At 37.4% G+C, this 20,119-nt stretch overlaps 1 protein-coding gene across 8 annotated transcripts in view; it reads left to right on the forward strand.

Annotated features, from left to right (window-relative positions):
• The window catches only part of LOC142084804 (BEN domain-containing protein 5), a 971,351-nt gene that overhangs the window by 590,126 nt on the left and 361,106 nt on the right, over positions 1 to 20,119 (forward strand). For 5 of the 8 annotated variants that reach the window (XM_075155802.1, XM_075155805.1, XM_075155807.1 and 2 more), the window contains 3 exons: positions 7,402 to 7,535; positions 9,213 to 9,588; positions 15,804 to 15,952. The exons of 2 other annotated variants lie outside the window; for them this stretch is intronic. In XM_075155802.1, coding sequence (XP_075011903.1) covers positions 7,402 to 7,535; positions 9,213 to 9,588; positions 15,804 to 15,952 — 659 coding nt within the window. The remainder of the gene's footprint in view (positions 1 to 7,401; positions 7,536 to 9,212; positions 9,589 to 15,803; positions 15,953 to 20,119) is intronic. One more of the 8 variants, XM_075155809.1, reaches the window with a different exon arrangement.

The following is a 20,119-nucleotide window of genomic DNA, read 5'->3' on the forward strand; positions in this document are numbered from 1 at the left end:
TATCTCCATGGCTTTGTGGCCCTTGTGATCATGAAATCATAATCAGGGTTTGGTCCTAATATAATTTTACAGTATGATAAGATACAGACTGACCGGTCAGGGCAGCCAGATTGACAAACTAGCTGTCATTGAGATTGATGATCTGTTTAAATGAACTTTTGAACTTTTAAAGAAAGAAAGGAAGCTTTTATTATAAATAGTTTTTTGTAAAATACTTATGTTCAAACTTTTGAAAAAAATTCCCATAGCTGAGTTTCATATGCAGAGGAAAGATTTAAAAGAGAGCATTTTGACATCCTACTTGTTTTCAGGGTTTCTTCTTTTTAATTTAATGGTAATATTGTATTATTGTGTTTGTTTCAGAAAGGATTAAGAGAATTGTTCTATAATAGCTATAATCCTCTGTGTTTGACGTGTTCAGAGTATTGTACAAATATTGCCAAATTAGTACAACATTTCAGTGGGGTAGTTGGGGACAGTAAGATGGAAAAGTTGAGTTACTCAAGGTCAGTATTTGAGTAAATATTGGATATAACTGTCCTCAGTCTCGTAAAGAGCATGATTTCCTGTTTCTCAGCAAATGTCTTGTCTTTACTTGATCTTCCAGCTCCATCAGTTTCTACTGCAGACAAGCACTCTTCTAATACCACTAAAAGTTAAATGGAAGAGTTTTGCTGACAAAGAATAAGAGAATAATAATTACTTCTAGCAGAGTTTTAGTTTTGAGCCATGTTGCTTTGGGTTAATTATTTTTGAATAGACTTTGTATTAACTTTTGAGTTAAGAAATAGATTTCATATTAATAATGGAAAATAAGAAAGAAGATATATTTAACTTTTTCTTGCAGCACAAGTCTGACTTACATCTGGGCTGATACTCAGTAAATCTGAACAGTCTGCTGATAAATGAGCATGTGCAAAAGGAGAATGTTACAAAATATTTGAATGTCTTCATGTGCATTAGAAATTTGACTACAAATGGGGGTCCATATCAAAACCTCTCGCTCCTAGCAGTATTGAACTGAATATCTGTGTTGTTCCACTAGAGGAAAAAGTGTGCATTCAGACCTTAATATTTGTTCCTTCAGTAGCTGGCGTGATAGATTTGTTTTCTGTGAGAACAGCAGCAGGTCCATGCTCTGTGAATTTACTTGTATTATTGTATTGAATATTAATGAGGGAGAGCCAGTCTTGATGTAGGACTTCAAACAGGACTTAGCAATAGAAGTTGTTTAAATAACCTGTCCTCTGCTTTTCTAGGAGTTTGGCTCTTTGATCCTTCTTTCCGTTCTTTAGTGCCTTTGTACAAAACAGGTGTAGCTTTCTCTCCATCATTAGTGACCAGTCTTGATTCAGGCTTCTGGCACATCATCCTTCTTACCCATCATCTCTAAACCTGTCAAGTGGTAGTTTAAGACCTTTCTATCTTGCCTTTTCCCAATTTGATTAAGAATTATTTTCACTCTGTTTCCTATTCTTTACATTTAATTGAAATTCACTTCACACGATTTAACAGCCTTTTTGGCCAGTTCCTCAAGAGCATGTCTTCACCTTCATGTGCTTATTGGCCCTGCCTGTCACAGTGCTACTTGATATGTTGTTCTTCCCTGACTTCTTTGCTCACTCTTCTTCTTGTTCTGAAGACATTCTTCTAGTCACTTGTTTGTGTGATTATTGTCATCTTCTCTTTCTGGGGAAGTGCTGCAGGGCTATTTAGTTCTTAAGTTTTTGGGGGTGATACTAGCCCAGATGATGGCAACTCTCAGCTCTACCTTTTTATTCCTAATTTTTCTCACTTAAATTTGTTGTCAGCTTCCCTTTGTGACATTCTTAGGCAGAAACCTTTCTTTCAGCTTATGCTTAGGATGGCCCAACATATTTTCCCACCATTTTTGTCTGTTTCTCTTGATTTTAGAGTGGGGAGGGGAAATCATTTTTTCTGTCATTCTCAACCCAAACTTTTGCTGTCTCTTATTCTTCTGCTTTGTTGCTTACACCCAGCTTTACCTTCCTGTCCAACTAAATATACTTCATGTAGTGTTTTCACTGCGCCCTATGTTTATTTCTGTAATCTTTTTCTCTGTCTTTCCAACAAAACTCTCCTAGTCTGCAAAAAAATGCAAAACAATATAGTAAATTATGCTATCCAAATCCTGAACTGACTGTGCCAGCACCCAGTTGAACCCTCTTCTGCACACAACCCCTCCTTTTAACTGCATCAAGTTCAGTGGCACCTGTCCTCTTCAAATAACTTTTGCATTTCTACTGCTGTCCGTTATCCTATGTTGTCTGTTACTGTCATTCTGAGTTTTTTCTTCTTTGGTAGTGGTCTTAATCTCAGTGTACTGCTAGCTGAGAGGTGTTTTTTATGAGATGAGTTTTTCTTCCTCTGAAGGAATATCTTCGGAGCCAGCACGATTGTCACATTTTCTGAAATCTCTTCTGTTCTTCCTGTTAAAGTCCTTCTTTAATGTTTGCATTAAATGAGCTAGGAAAGTAATTTATAATTCTTTTTTTTCCAGTTTCAAATAAACTAGGTGACTTTTTTTTTTGCCCTTTTTTTTTTTAATTGTACTATCATGCTGTTTTTCTTCTCAGTCACAGCAATATTGATTATTGTTTATTTGTGTTTAAGTGGCACTTAGGAATCCATGCCCTGTCGTGCTTGGTGTGTGTATTTGCTTTGAAGCACCAAGTATACCTTTGATTGTGGGTTTTTTGCTTTGGTTCTTAAGTGTCTTTTACTTTATGAACTGTAACTGATGCACAACCTGCCGAGGCAGGTGACATTCTCTGCTCCGTAGAAGCAACCTGGCTAAATCAGTAGCAAAGCAGTTCAGTGCAGCAGTGCAGGTGTTGCCCATATGTGTTGGGTATATGCCTGGAAATGGGAAGGGTGATGGTAAATTTTTTCATCTGTCAGCATATCATGTTTCACAAGGGGTGGAATTTTTTTGAAGGCTTAGGGGAAGGACGAATTTTGCTCAAGGTTCTTTCGTTTTATTATTGTAAGATTTATAGCATTGCCAAGCCCCTTATTTGGACTGATCCCAGACCTGCCATCCCTCATCCATTTGGAGTGCAGAGCTCTCTTCCTCTATTTTTCCAGCTTTTACTCCAAAGGTGGAAAAAAATCAGCATTTGAACTATTTTTTGAAGGAATTAGTTTGTTCAGTCCTTACTTCTAAATTAGAAAGTAAGGAATGTTTTAAGGAGACACTGAGATTTCCATAGTTTTATTCTACATCCCACGATAGGGTTGTCAATTTTAGAGCATTAACGTATTTTGACTTGAATTTAACCAACTCGCTTCCTGCCCTGTCAAAGTTGCTTTGTCTGCCTCAGTTCCCTGCCGCTCCAGCCTTAAAGCTATTACCTTTTGGCCTGGATCATCCTGACACTGAAACGAAGGCCTGACTGAAGAAAACATTCCAGGAACAGTTTATCCTTTTCTAGTTGATACAGATTCTCTTATGCAGGATTGCTTTTTTGGCTTTTCTTTCAGCACTGCCGAGGCCAAATGTCTTCCCAGCCACTCTGAAATTTCTCAGCAGTTCACTTTCTTCTTACTACCCAAAAAACTTCGGTAGATGGCCGTATGGGGAGAAATGCTATCATGTGCACTGGCCATTGAGCTCCGTACTTCAGTACCTTGTGGAGTTGACTGGCAAGATCTCTCCAAGTCTGACCTTTTCCTGGAGCACAGTTATTCCAGCATGCTTTATTCTGTATATCGAATCACAGAACGCTGTGTTCTCTATCTGGCATTATCGCTACTGTGCACAAAAGCAATTTTTCCTAATTTACATGTGTCTTCCAGAATGTCCCTTCTTAAAGGACAGAGGGCATCAATGTTGTCCATTCTTGTATCACGCTTCTACCCTGCGTATTTTGTTACAAGTACCTTATTAGGTGTGTTAAGTGCTAGTTCTCAGCAGCCGGTATCACTGAACCACTTACGCCATGTATGGGAAAAACAATAGGCACAACTTTATGACAATCTGATCGTGGCCACCTAGGGGAAGGTATAATTTTTAGCTTGTAGCAAGGTTTAAATGACTGGGGACAAAGTCCAGAGAAATGCTTCAGGTCATTACAAAATGAGGCTCTGAGCTACAATGTTTCTAGGAGTGCCCTTCTCTCTCTTAGCATGTTCTGCAGCTTCAGGCACTGAATTGCAGCTTGTCCAGCTGTTTGGTTCATATCCTGGTTTTCTTCTGGCTCAAAACCGTGTGTGTTTTGCTTTTTGCTGGATTCTTCTTTTGTACCTGTCTTTTGTAGGCTGGCACAACAACAGACGGAGAGTCCGAAGAAGAACTGCTCTAAATGCACATTCATGTTTCTCCTATCCCTCCCCCTGGTCTCCTCTCATTCCCTCCCACCCCTTCCCAAATTCCATTAATATTTACAGAACAAGAGCCAGTACTCCAGCATTAGCCTCAAATTCAGAATGAGATTTTTCTGGCTCTATCTGCAGCTAAATGTAGAAGACAACAGAGGTTAGAAATGCACTTTAAAAAAAAAAAAAAAAAAAAAAGAAAAACAAAAGGCCTTTTCATATCCAATACACTAGAAGAATAATTTTAGGTATAAATAGGCCTACAAAGACCAGAGCATATGTAAGAAAATATTATATGTATTGTTGTTGGAAGGCAGAGGAACATAAAATTATTTGCTCATTGACTAAATTAAAAATTCCTGAGTTTTAACTTATATGAACTCATTTTCACCATTGTTTCTTCAAATTTTGTGTGGGGAGAAAAGAGTTCTTTTCTTCAACTTACTGATTCATTTACAGGATAAGCAGTAAAATCAAAAAGTCAAGCGAAAAGATTTGCCAAACACGCAAGAGAACCATGTTGATGGTTACACACCAATAATGTATAAACTAAGGATTTGTAAGGAGGTACATAAATAAACTTTTACCTTCAGTCCACCAGTGAAGTTTTGCAAACATAGATTTCATAGGCAAACTGAGAAATTGGGAGGGAAGTGGAGAGAATGAAGAATTCAGATAATTTGCATTGTTTTTTTTGATCTCAAACTAAGGATTTTCTTTCATTTCTGTTCTTCAGTGCATAAAATGTGTTCATAACCTTTATAAATTGACTTAAAAGTAAAAAGCCAAAATGAAAAGATAACTATTTCTGTTCTTCCAAATTGTTTTTATTTTAATGTTGCTTTATTCGTCGGAAAGTATTTGCTGACTTCCACTGTAGTCTGCACGTGCACTTACTCCTCTGTGACCCCTTTCCATCAGTGTTTCAAGACTTGCTTTTCCCTGGCCATGGGAAGGATGGCTGGTGTCCGTTTCCAGTCTGCATGGGGTTCTGGCTACTGGTGACCTCAGCTAGTTGCCAGCAGACAGTTTTTTTAACTATGTGAAGTAATTGGATTGTGTCCATCTTGTTGTGAGGCCAAGGGTTATTTTGGAGCATAGAAACTGATCTGCATTCTTTAAATGTCGAAGGAGTTCATCTGTACGTCCTGTGGAAGATGATTTGGCAAAGCAGTCTAGAGAAGCTGGCTGTGCAGCGTGCGTGTGCTGCTCTTCCTCTAAGGAATTGTGAGAACATATTTTAGCAAAGGATTCCTCAATCTATCAGATACCCCTGAATACATAGTCACAGGAAAAGTTGTTTGTTTGTTTGTTTGTTTTCAGTCAATATGGATTTATTTATTCTTAAATTTCTGTCCTTCCAAGAAGATACTGACACCCATCAGTCTGTCCTTTATTCTGTAAATTTGTTTCTTTTTTCCTAAGAAGGGCTCTCTTATTTTCTTCTCTGCTTTCTGACAGTAGAGTGAGTTATCTCACTTTTCTGATGAACCTACGTTTTCCAAATAAATGAAAACGTGGGGGTTTATTTTTCAAAACTGAAACAGTTGGATTGCCTTTTTGTTTTACTGGGATAAGCATCCGTGATGCTCTGGGGAATGGAGAATGATCTAAAATAAGCCTAGCTGTTTTTTGTTGTTTATCTGTTTCTTTTTGCATCTGTCTTAGTATTTATTGCTACCATCTGCATTTCATTTCAGGTTGTCTAATGTCTTATTCTGCATGTTCTGTGCCTATTCTCTTTACATAGCCTTGGGCTGTAATATCACCATTTGCCTACAAGAGATCCATTTCTATCTGTAACAAAATGAATTGCATTCATCTGTGTAATTCATTTCTAATGAATGCCTTGCTCCTCATTAAACAGTGATTTACCTTTGTTTCCCTTTTCTACACTGTCAACACTAACCATTTTGAGGTCCTGTGGAGAGATGCTAATTTAAGAAAGCAAAAGTCAATGCAACTAAGCACTCACAAATGCCATCCTCATTGGCACTTTCAAAAATATTCATGGGACACTTTGTGAAATACAGTTTGCAGGTGGATAAGAAGACTCAAAATGGTTTTTATTCATAAGCTTTCAGTGTACAAAGACAACACTTAAGAGATTAAATGCATTTCTCCTTGTCAATGTCTTGAACAGGTAGCCAAGCTTGTGAATCTTTTAAGACCTTGTCTGCTCTGCAAGAATTTTACAGATCACAGGCACGTTTGGGAAGACTATACTCTTGATTCCCTGTCCCCTCTGCACCTTTTCAGGAATATTAAAATATTTCAAACTTATTTTCAGAATAATGTTTTGAAATACTTAATTTTGAGATGTTAGAATGTTTCAGACTTGAAATTATTTTACTTCAATTTTTTAATGAGATTCAAAGATTAATATAACCATTTATTGGCTTTGTGTATCTAAAGGAGAAGGATTAGTACCATTAACTAATGCAGTAGGGGTCGTATAGTAATTTTGTTACAAATTTGGTCCATACGCAACTTTTCTGTAATGCCCTTTCAACCTATACTGCAGCATCCCCTTTTCCAGCCCTGCACTTTGCAGAACAGTAGAATCTGCCATGTGTGCGAATAGATCTGTACTGCTGAGAGATGATGGTTAGAGTATAGGATAAATTACCAAGTTTATTTTCACTTTAAACCTAAGCAGAGTTTGAACTGCAGCAACAGATTATAAATATGAGAATACTGTTGGTAAACATAATTTAAAGCAATACAGATGGTTTTTAGGAAGTTTTTTATTTACAGCATCTTTAACTCTTATTTTAGTGATAGTACAAGTTACTCATTGACACTTTGATCACTCACATGAATTTAGCTTGGCAATTTACAATATTTATTCTTGTGTTTGGCCAGATTAATCCCCTGTTGAAACTCCAGAATTGTCAGTGGGCATCGGTTGAGTTACACCATGGGTTAATTTGATCATAGTATTATGAGGGGATTGAAGCATGGGAGGGTTTTTTTTTAACTGGTCTTGCCTAAGTCATGTAGTATTTGGAAGTAAGAACACTGATTAATGTAACAAAATTTTATTTTTAATATACATTTTAGAGGACAAAACTGACCTTGAAAACAGTGTGATGCAGAAGAAAATTAAAATCCCCAAACTCTCTCTCAATCACGTAGAAGAAGCTGGGGAGGTTACAGATTATGGGGAAGAAGATGTGGAGCTTAGACACAGTAAGGTACTGAAGTCTTTCCTTTTTTTTTTTTTTCCTTTCCTTTTTTTTCTTTTTTATCTTTTTGTTTTGTTTTGTTTTGTTTTTGGAAGTGCTTGGGGCATATACAGACGTCATAGCTTAAGAATTCCAGGCCTGCTTTTGATCCCCTTAAAACACTGTGTTTGGTGAAATTGGGTCAAATTGTGTGTGGGGGTGGGGTACGGGTTTTCAAAACCTGATTTATGTGCAATCGAACATTTTCCTGTTTATACCGTCTGCACACTTTAATTGCCATTTGAGATTTTTGGAACAATGCTTTAAAAGTCACCAGTTACATGAATGTCGAGCAGCTCTTCTTGGTGGCACTTGTGACCTATTGCATGCTGCTTGTTTGGAATTGGAAGGGGTGCTCTGAGACTTCCCAACTACAGCAGTGAGTGACAAGACAAATTGACAGGACTGTATCTCTCCGTTATAACTGCCAGTTGCCTTTTTAGGTCCAGATGCCAGAAACCCACTATGTTAAATGTATTTATTTTTTGATATCAAATGATTTCTTTAAAAGTCTGCCAACCTTCAGAATAAAATACTGCTCTGTGGCTTCATGTGTTTTGCAGCTGCAGGAATGATACTAGTACATTTCTTTATGGTGGGCCAGCCTTTTTGTTTTGTTTTGTTTTGTTTTTTAGAACATGCATGGAGCAGGCGTAACATCAAACAATCTCATTTTCTGCCACATTGCTCATGGTATTGTGGTATGGGAATTGATAGTGTCAGCTTCTTGTCTCTAACCTATGAGCTACATTTGCTTTCCTTGCAGTTGCTTGGAAGTTCAAATGCTTTTTCCATATTTGACCAATAAAACTTAGTGACTTTTACCTGTACTGTCACATTTTAATACCACTATCCAGGCCCCAGAAAAGAGGTGTGCTTTAATTCGTAGGGTTTGTGCAGATGACTGAAGGTAAATTTCTGCTGAGAGTTCAAAGGAGATGAAGCCTCTGCAATGCAGTACTAATATAGAAGGAATCAGTTGATCAGGAATACGAGACTGGATGATATATTCTGTCTCCAGCTTCTGTGTTTTCAATTCCCTTTCAGTGTTTGCTGATAAGTGTTAACTCAGTCACTTGCATCAGGCAGTTGGGTGAACGTGTTAGAGGAATAGTCAGAGAAGGTTTTGTCTCCCTAGGTGTGGGAAGGACAGGCCCTCTGTTCACAGAACAGCTTTGTATGGTATGCTGCTTTCATCTCTGATGTCATTACAGGTGACAAACATAGCACATAGTTGATTCTGTCTCTTGCTTATCAGAAAATCAATTGCTGTCAGAAATCTAAATGTTAGGGGTAAACTTTAAAGGAATAGAGATCCAGATCTACTTTTTTTTTTTTTTTAAGAAATTAATTATCTTTGTAGATGGAATCAAGTGACCTATATACACTCAGCTTGCAAGTGTTGCACCAATGCAGAAGGAAAGGAAAGAAGGGCCTTTAACTGCCTCAGAAGTTTGTATATGCATTTAGCTGAATTGCGGGTGCACGATAGTTATGATGTATATCCACAAGAATCTGTTAGGCAAAACATTTTTGCAGGCAGACTTTGTCTTGCTTTTTTTGGAAAACAAGACTATTTATAGTTCCCAATTTGTATTACATCTTACTGCTCTACTAATTTTTTTTTTTTGTTGTTGTAACATGCAGAGACAAGATGGGAGGAAACAAAGTGAAGGTACACACAAAAGCATTGAAGCAGTTGTTGCTCGCCTTGAAAAACAGAATGGGATGAGTCTCAGTAATACTTCCAGCCCTGAGGAGGCTTTTATGGAGACTTCGGAAAGCATTAACAACATGGACGATGCTGTAGTTCCTCGGATTCTGTATGAAGAATTGCTGAGGAGTTACCAACAGCAACAAGAAGAAATGAGACACATTCAACAGGAGCTTGAGAGAACACGGAGACAGCTTGTGCAACAGGCAAAGAAGCTAAAGGAGTATGGGGCACTCGTGTCAGAAATGAAAGAGCTCAGAGACTTGAACAGGAGACTCCAGGATGTACTGCTTCTAAGACTAGGTAGTGGTAAGTGCCGGACTTAAATGGGACTAGTTTTAATGAATTTTGCAAGTGTGATCAATAGTAATGGAAACGTATTTGAAGAATAGCAGTGGTTGTTAAACTGGACATTGAATGTTAAAAGGGTTTTCTGCTATGGCTGTACAATATGTGTTGAATTTGTATGCTATGTACGTCTGGGTTTTTCTTTAATGATAGTAGAGGTCTTTGTGCTGGTATGGTTGAATCAGAGTTCCATTTTAAGCAGCTGTATTTTAAAGAGTCTCTGACCTTCCAGTATATGCTGAAAAAGATGATAAAGCGTCATGTGCAAAATATACCAATATGTTCCAGTTTAAAAAGAAAAAAAAGGAAGAAAGAAAAGGCAGTGGAATGAATATTTGGGCTAAAACTATTTTATTCTTTTCGGTTAGGGATTTTGTTTATTGTTATGTAAGTGACTCTGTGGCCTTCCGTTTTCTGCCCCCTCTTCCCATTAGTAGCTCATTAGAATGTGATATATTCCTGAACTTCTTAGCAGTGGCTTTAAACAGCCATGCTATTTGAAAAATAATGGATTGTTAAAGAATAATTAAAAAAACTTTTTATATTAGTGTCCCGTTTATCAAGACTTGTTACAAAATGCAGGTTTGTGTAATTTGGATTTAAATTTTAAATATCTTGAGTCAGTTGCTCATTTGTTTTGGTTTATAACAATTATTTAACCATTATGTTGGAATAAATGGGAAAAAAAGACAAAATAAAAAGTTCATCCTTTTCATTGAAGATGGTACCCTTGGAATACCTTCAAGTATTTTACTAATTTATATTTATTTGATATTAGAATGTGGTACAGCTGTGTTGAAGATTTGCTCGGTGACTGAAGCCTGGTTAAAATTTGTGCATCCAAACTTAGCATGCTGTTTCTTATGTCTGCCTTTGTGTATCTGGAAACTTAATTTTTGCATGTAAATTGGTTATTGGCTCTTCTACTTGACTTGAACGAGTGCATGTAATTTGCATGTGGGTCTGAGTTACATTCACATACAAACCTGAACCCGAGAGAGCATGTGCCTGTGCTGTAGCATGTGTTACGATGTGCCCGCAAGTTTGGAGCCAGGATCTCGAAGTAGTATCTGACGATTTAAACTGGGTGTTTGATTGTGAATGTTCATCATTGTTACACTGTGCATAATTAAAATGTCATTACTTATTATAAACATTCTAGTTAACTTTTTAAATAAACTCAATAGGCAAGGTTTCCACAGTCTGAAAAACACGATGTGGTTGGCAGTAGATTCCACTGAGCTTTCTAAAATTTTCCTTGGATGGAAAGATGTTTCTTCATCTGCAAGTAGTTAGCTGGAATTTATGTGAATGGAGCACCAGCCAGATGTTAATAGGCAATGGGGCTGAACAGCATAAAATACCAATTTAGTTGGTAGACTTGACAGCAATTTGAGTGGTGAGACCAGCAATGAAATGAAGACAACTTCTGAATTCTGTCTCGTTTCTTTCACTTTAAGAAAGAAGGGATGCATTTTTCACTTGAGCCAAATCAAGAAAGCTTAGAAGAAAAAGAAAAAAGCAAAAAAAAAAGCAACAAAACACCCAAACCCCAAAACCTCTTGGAAAAAATGCTGAACCTTCTCTAAATACTTGGATTGAATTTCTATTGTATCAGTCCGGCACCTGCTTTACAAGTGAAAATAAATCTCGATTACATTGAAGACAAGTTCTTTTAATTTAATGACATTCCTGGACAAATATGAATTATAGGTAACTTCCAAAAAAATCCCTTGTTGTTATTACTTGTATGGAACTTTTCATGGATGACAAAGGTCGAATTTGGCCCTACGGGCTGTGTCCTTCACAGCATGTGTGTTTCCTAAGACAGAGTGTATCAACCGCTCATAACTCTTGCCCTTCCTTGTAGCCTCATTCACAGCAGAGAAACAACCAGATTCTAGAAAGATCAGTACAAAATTTATGAATGATTAGAAAGTGAGACATCTTCAGCAAATTATAAATTAGGGAGTCTGATGACAGTAGGAAAAAGTGCTACTTTTAATCAAGAAACAGATATGTAAAGCCTTCTTTAGTCTTCCTTACTTTTCCAGCTTATAAATGAGGTGTGTTTGGGTATGTGAATAATCTGTGAAAATTGTTCAGAAAACAGATTACATCCTGAATTCATCTTCACTTGTTGCAGCAATCTCTTAAACCTGGAGTTTCAAATTACATGTAATTTATGTTACGCTGCACTTCTAGCAGGCTGGACTTAATGCAAACTAATTGCATTTCTGTTTCACCTTAGAGACTTCTGATTTCTTTGCCTGAGATGACAGCTGTTTTGTGCTGATGAATTGCAGCAGTGGGAAACGCGTGCCTGTTGCCATTTTAAACTTGCAGATCAAATATAGAACAGCCTCTTGAGCTAACATTCAGTCAAGTACTCAGTCTCCTCGATTGCCATCAATATGTTGATTTCAGTGAGAAGCTAGAAGTCAATGTGTTCTGCTTTAGACCTAGGCCATCATCTCTGCTACTAAACTTGAGCGAGGTTCTTAATCTTCCACATGGTGACACTGAATTGCTCTTTGTTTTAAAAGAGCCTTGAAAGCAGATGTGGCAAATGACAGTAGTGAAGTCAGTACTGATCCATGGGGATATATTGAAGCGTCTTTATGATTTTGATACGCTGTTGCCCAACAGATCCCTTCCTGGAGGAGACAGGCATTTGACCAGGGCTCTAGAGACCAAAGCAGTGGGGGAGCATGATGACTGTCGTGGAAGAGGTTACGGTACACCTCGCCTGAGCTCCCTGAAGAATGCGTGCAGCCAAAGCCTCCTTTCCCTTGCCTGCTTTGGGATCAGGAAGCCCTGAGATCGTAGGCCTTTGCCGTTTGTCTTTGTTCTGTTGCACCTGAAAACACACTAATTTGCCCTGTTTTTATCAATAGAGAGTAAGGTGATTTAGAGAATTAAACCACTGACTCTTTCTGTAGGCCTAACTTTAAATAGTCCTTGGATTGCAAAAGATAAGAATTTTAATAACTTCTTAAAAAACCAGCTGTCTCAGGGCAAGATCTGTGCAGGTTACTATGGTTATATATGGCCAGAAGTAGTGAAGTTGTATCAGGGATAATTGGGTGTTGTTTGCTCCCTGATAAATACTGCATTTTCATGTTGTATTGCTAAGAATTAGCGTTTCTCTAAAGTCAGGGAGTATATTCACTTTCATTCATTCACATTCATTCATCAACCCACACAGAGCACCCCAGGTGGTTATTTTTAATCCCAGTTTAATTTCAGTGATCCAGTTTACAGCATCTTGGGACTGACACCAGAACAGGGAGAATGAAATGGTATTTGTGTCTTACCACATGTAAGGAATTACTGTTATTCAGCTTTTCTAGATTTGTGTGGCTTTTTGATGTTAAAAAAAAAAAAAAAAGCCAAAGTTTCTTTCAAGTACGAGTGCAGGAAGTACCGTCTATATAGTATTTCCCCTTCTCAGACTCCTGTTGTTTTCGTTCAAAATTCTGGTAGACCATGTGGAAAAACAGCTTGCTGCTTACCAATGTATATTGACCACTTTATCAGTTAATTTATTTTGGCTTATTTACTGATTTTTGAGTAGCATGTAGCCTAAGATGCATTTTTGAGGAAAAGAGATGATGAAGGGAAGCCTTCTAGCTCTTCATCCTGCATTTGAAGTTGCTGGCCTCTCGGATATTGTGGAAACTTTACAGTCAGGAGAAAGATTTTGCAATAAAACATTTGTTTCCTTTTTGTATTCTGAAGAATTGTCTTTATTTTTTTGATGATCCTTATTACATAAGCACTATCATTGTTAATTAAGCCTTTAGATAGTGGCATATGAATGGGACATATAGTATGTCCCATTCATCATCTTTAAAATAAGATGCAGAGCATGAGAGCTACAGAGAGGAAACTTTTAGAGTATGGTGCGTGGTATACAACTCTTGTTGTGGGTACACAACTCTCATTAGCAGTAAGGCAACAATGTCTAATTCACAACATGCCGGGTTGAAAATGCAGTCTTTAGTGGTTGGTGAAAGTAGCTGTGAAGACTACCTAGTTAGAGGCAGATTTCTGTTTGGGAAGCAAAAACGAGTAGAATATAAAAGAAGACGCTTTAAAGCCTTTCTGTTGGTGACTGCTAAGCAAGCAGTAAAGCATGAATTGCAATAGAGGTTTTTCTGACCTGTTAGAGCTATGGTTATTGTGGACTTCATTCAGCTGTTTTTCTTGGGGAACTCTGGAAGCCAAATCCCAGCTGTGTCAATATATGACTATAAACAAAACAGTAGAAGACTTCTAAATAGCGACTAGTGAAAGTGTTTAAACTGAGATAAACGTTTCCTTCTAGGAAGAAGGTGGTTGTACTTTGTCTTCCTCAAAGTGAAGTTCAAAGTGTAAGAAAACTCAAAATAGCACTTTGTTGAAGAATGTGTTCTTAAAGTCACAGCTAAAAGATCAGTTCTAAAGTTCACGCTGGCAATTACATCGCTGCATCTGCGTGTTCAAGTGCGCCCACGCTGAGATGTGTGCAGACTTTGGGTGGTTTAATCAATCCAGGTCTTTCCCCCAACCTGAATCAGTTTAGCTTTCTAAATTAAAAAATTAAACTTTCAGGTATAGAAAGTTTATGTAGTCTTGGTCGTACCATTGCATATACATGATAGTAGAAGTGCTGATTAAGGTTACTATGAAATTGTAATGCAAATGGTATGTTTTTTGTGATATCTCTATTTGCGCCATGCTTGCGTTTCATATGGCTCTTAAGACACTCTGTTGGTGGCACTGCAGTATAGGGTTGTCTGAGTTGCCAAGACAACTTCTAGTTGTTGCTGAGTGTCAAGTGGCAGTCAGCTGAGAACATTTAGCTCGCTATATAGATGTAGAATAAGCTAAATGTCAAATGCTGACAATGGAGGAAATGCTGATATCATTGTATAATCTGTAAATGAAGGAGGAATGAATACTTTACTTCTTCCAGGTACAGAAACTATTTAAGAGACTTGATTCAAGGCATGAGTTCTGGTGCCAGCTTCACTTGCAGAGTTAGATCAATTCAGGGCTTGCTCTGCGTGTACAAACACTGAGGAGGGATGCTGAACCGCGACGGTGACCTGATTATTGAATTGTCATTTGTTGAAGATGTCAAGGTTGGGCTACAGAGTGCTGCAGCGCTCTCAGCACCAACCTGGTGCAATATAGTTCTTACAAGTGGATGAGTTTATCCTTATAGTTCTTGGAAGTGGCTGGCAACTTTGCTGTGTTAACGAACCACCGTCCCTGCGTGGAACTTCAGTGACTGCTGGAGCTTCTCGTGAGCCCAGAGACAGACATCAAGAGACAATGATAGGCCTGCGGCCGTAGCCTGATCCTAGATTTCTGGTCTAACCACTGCAATGAATGGAATAATGAAATCCAGTTCACAAATTATTTTATTTTGTTCTTCTGCCTTTTTAGGAACACTATAAGTTTGATTTGGAAAAAAAAAGTTGATAACTGAAAAAATAATTATCCTCCTTTGAAGCCTCAAACACATGCTTAGTAGTATTCTGTTGTTTAATCTCTGCTTAATTTTTATTAAAAATAAAAATCAGTGTGTTGGGTGGATTGGACAATCAAAATTCTAATTTATGAGTTTTTTTTTAACCTTGGATACTCTTTCTATGCATGATACTTTAGCATAAGTAGCCTAAGCCTGTTTCCTTTATAGCATTTCTGTAGATCCTCACTATTTTTAATATACCTGTTATATCTAAAGAGATTTCAAATTTCTATAAAATTTGTAATTCTATATGGATAATTTATATAATTATCACAGTAAATTATGCAGGTTTCTATGCAACTATATAGTAATTCTTATTTGAAAAATTACTATTGTTGCTTTTGGTTTATAATTTCAGTGTCATTTTAACATAATTTCCGTAGTGTGCATTGAAGCAATCTTACCCATATCTGTAATTGTCCATATGATTTAAGAATAAAAATGAACATTAAAATTAAACATTCTAATATTTCTAAAGCAGAGTTACTTATCCTGCTTTTGTTTATTGATGTTCGGGAGTAGAATTTTGGTTTAGACTCTTTCTAACTTTGAAATGAACATGACTAATGTTTTATTTTATGCTAACCATGGGTGATGAAGTGATTGATTTCATGTTTCCAGGATCGCAGACAGCTCTCTTTTCTTAACTGTCTAGGACCTGCCATTGAGCTTGAAAAAGTAAAACCAGAATCAATTGAGCCTGAACCTGAAGTACAGAAGACCTTCAGTGAGGAAGCAAATACATCAACGTACTATCCTGCCCCTGTTCCAGTAATGGACAAGTATATTCTCGAGAATGGAAAGGTATTTTAAATTAAATATAGCATGAATAGTTTGTAAATGTACATGAGGTGACTTTCTTGTGGAATTTTCATGATAACAGGCATTTTGCATGGGAGCAGCTTGTACAAACTTCCTCAGCTTTTATAAAGGCATGCTATTATGCTGAGGAAAATTATGAAATTACACAAATATGAACAGCCTAGAAAATTATCCTCAGTGATGAGAGCATTGAATGCTGTGTAACACAAGGAATATAATTATTAAATATGCATGCACAAGCACATTGGCATAGTCTTCAATTGGTGACATATATAAATCCACCAAATACAGACCAGAGTCAGTGACCCACATTACAAAGTTACATTAGCCTGTTTAACAGAAATATTTTTTTCCTAAAAGGTCTTTAATGTTTTCAGTGTGCTGTAGTCCTATTGCAGAGAAGCCTTCATGTTTTTGTTGAATGGGAATCCAGTAGATAATTATGAACCCTGGAATGAAAATGGGCTCCCTTGAATCTGGTAGGACTGTTGCCACTGAATTGAGCTGATGTAGTGCTACTTTACAGGTACTTTTGTAAAGTTGGTGAAATAACCATCTAGCTATAGTTGGCCAGAACTTGACTGATAGTTTTTCAGACTTGAGCATGTTTAACACACGCTCATCTACTGAGGCCTGCTTTTATAGCTGTTGCTATTATCATTAAATGGACAATGTATTTCTTTTACAAAACTGTATGTCCTTTAGAATTGCCTATGCAGATCCTGTTTCTTAGGATATGTATCCATTTGGTACCATAATCTGAGAACTTTCAGGAGGAAACATCCATTTCAGCTTTGGGATACAGTGGAATTACTGATGGAATAGCATGAAATACTACATTTTCAGATCTGTGTTACAAGATTGACTGCACAAGTGTCTGTCATTCTTGAAGATGAATTCGACATAATTGTTGAGGACAAAATGTGTGTGAAAAATAGTATAATCTTGACAGTTTGACAGGTATTTGGTTCAGATAGCTTTTCTTGCCTAATATATTTAACATATGTTATTTGCTTGTATATTTTGTGTATATTTGTGCAATGAAAACTTAGCATATATTACTGTGGGAGGTTGGTTTACCTCCTTTTTTTTCTGCTGTAAGATCTGTGGTATAGGGCATGTCCTTTAGTGTTTGTATGCAGCTTTTCCTGCACCTTTATTTCATCTGCCAGCTTCTTGGCACTTCTGTTGCTGAAGTTTTCTCTGTCTTTACAGATATTAATATCTCTTTAACTTTCTTTTTGTAATTTTGGTCTTTCGTTATGTTTGCCTACTTATTGGGGCTTCAGCTAGCTCCGATGCCAGAAATGTGAACTAATAATGTATTTAGAGTGTTGGAGGATGGTTTTTTTCAGTTTTCCTTATTTATGCCTTTTTTCATTACTTCTTTATTGACATGCACCGCTAGAGTAGTTGAAATACTTTTTTAGAAATCTTGCCCTTTGTGGCATTGGATTTGATCTTAGTAGGATTCTTTCAAAGCAGATAAATCTCTCTCCTCCAGAGGGAGAACAGAGTTACCGAAAAAGAGCCTATGGCATTCATTTAAAGAAAAGAAAAGAAGAAAAAAAAAGAAAAAGACAAAAAAAGCGTTCATCTTCTGAGGTACATTTTAGATGTATTGCACGTGTTAGCACAGTTATGGTGGTGAGCATCGCTTTGAATTTGCTGTTGTTTCTGTTGGCATTGTGCTTGAAGGTTGATCCTGCAGTTGCTGAAATTGGGGGTAAAGTTCCCATTGATTTCATCAAGCCAAGGGTCTGGCCCATGGGGCAGCTCTTCCAGCAAGAAGGAAATGGCTTGTGAATCTCGAGTACAGTAAGCTTCCCGTAGCTTTGGGAGTAGTAGGAAACAGTACCGAGCCTGTTTCACAGAGGGGTAAACTGAGACATGGACAGATTAAATTCCTTGCTGTAACAGTGCTAGAAATAGCAAAAGGGAGACATAAGATTTCTGTATCTGTGGCTGTCTGTCACGTAGTTGCTGTTACCATAGGTGTTTCATACCAGTGATAACTTTTTTTAATAAATGAAGCATGTTCACAGAAGAGATGATTGTCTGAAACATAAATATTAAAAATATTTGCTGTAACTTGTTGTTTTCTTTTAAATAACTTAAAGCTAATGAATAGTGTAGTAGCTTAAGAGACTAAACAATCTTTAGCAAAGACAAACCCTAATTTTGGCAGAGGGGAATCAGATTTTTGATCAAATACAGCAGTCTCTACAACTGATGTAATACAGACATCCAAAATCTGGCATGTCACAACATTCCTAATCTTAGTTACTTTCTAAGTAACTTATACTGATTTTTACAGATAACTTTTCGAAGATCAAAATGGAAATAACTGAATTATAACTGTAACGTGATTGTTTTCTGAGCACAGACAGCTCACTCTGATTGAAGTTGTCTTACAAAATATGTAGAGAGCACCAGAAGAGTGTGAATTTTTTAAAGCAATTATGAAGAGGCTTGACAACAGAGAAGGAAGGAAGGAAAAAAGAGGTGTTCATGTTGTGCTTATTACTAGTTCCATTTCTGTCCATTACGAAATCTAAATACCTTGTGGACTTGTGAAAAGCTCCTTAGAATCCCTTCAGTGTAGAAGATTCTGCAGGAGAGGCAGCTTGCTTTATGGTTTTATACTTTGAGGAAGTGAGACTTTTCATTTGTTTTTTATAAGGTAGCTGGTAGCCAAACCATTCATATTTTTCTATTTAAGTTTTTAAACAACTAGTTCCTTTTGAAGGATGGTGTCGTAACAAAAAATTTCTTCAGGTTATAGCCCTCATTAATAATTAAAGCAGGTTTCCATTTAAAGGAAAAATGGTATTTGGTTGAATACAGGCAGTAAAATTATGGGTATATAAAATTTTACAGTAGCTTTGTCCAATTTTCATTGCATGTAATGGGACCTAGGTGATGCTGTTCAGATCTATATGGGTAGCAGGCACAGTTTATGTAATGCCACATGAAAGTAGTGAAAACATGAAAAACTAAGAGCAAAACAGTTAAGGCAGAGTCTCCTAATACAGTTTTGCCATACAATTTTGTTCACAGTTTTTTTTTTAATTGTGAGGAGGCAGTAAGTTTTTAATAATATTAGTGTTACAGAAAGAACCTCCATTTGATCAGATTTTATGAAACCTAAGTTTTGGATATAACAATCCAGTTGATAGATATTTTTGGTATTTTGCACTTTTACAGAATTACGTGAAAGTAAGTTCTATCTTCTTTCTTTCCAGTGCAGTGAACTCTTATCAGTAATTAGAATAGCTAGGTCACGCATTAGCATGTCATGGATGATGAGCAAGTGTGGGTCCAACCGAATGAAGTTCATCACCATGGGAACAAAGCTTTCTGTGTGCAGAGGTAGTTCAGGTGTCTGCACTGTACTCCAGGAATTAGGAGCATGGACATACATAGTCCAAAGTATTCTCCGTGGTTCTGCACAGGGCCAGCGTTTGCGTCCAGTTGGGCTTACTGGTTGCACTCATGTCAGACCTGTGCTGATTACTAGTGGAGTTATTTTCCTTGCAGTTGCTTGGAAGTGTCCTGGTTGTCAGGAGAACTATCAGCTCAAACATACGCAGTGCCAGCCTAGGGACAGTACTCAAATTCTCATCCTGCATTCATCTTGCGTCTGGAGCGCTGGGAATCTTGGGGTAGAGATATGGTGTAGCTCTGTGGGAGTCAACCCAGCATAGTCAATGCTGAGCAAGTCTAATAAGCACAACTAGGCTCGAGCAGCTTCCTTTTGGAGACTCTACAATGGCTTCACTCTGCGTTTCCCAGTACCCATATTATCCTGCTTTACTACTACAATGAAATAGCTCTGCTCCCCGTTGTCTGGATAATGGAAAGTTTATGATGTTGCAGCAATGGGTCATTGCCTTACCACAAAACAGTATTCACCTAGACAGATTGATCGTGCATGATAGGCAAACTTCATGATAGAATTGGAAGTTTTACAAAGCTTCCAAACTCTCTTGGCTTATATTGAAATAGGAGCTCTCAAAATCCCTTCTCCCCTTCTGGTTACTTTAAACAATCAGGCTGAATTTTGCCAACAGGTACAGGATACGACTTAGGAAGTATTCCCCTCTCTACTGCCTCCGAAATATGCTTTGCGTAAAGTCTGTTTCAGCC

Source organism: Calonectris borealis, chromosome 8 (assembly GCF_964195595.1).
Source record: "Calonectris borealis chromosome 8, bCalBor7.hap1.2, whole genome shotgun sequence".
Classification (NCBI taxonomy): Eukaryota; Metazoa; Chordata; class Aves; order Procellariiformes; family Procellariidae; genus Calonectris; species Calonectris borealis.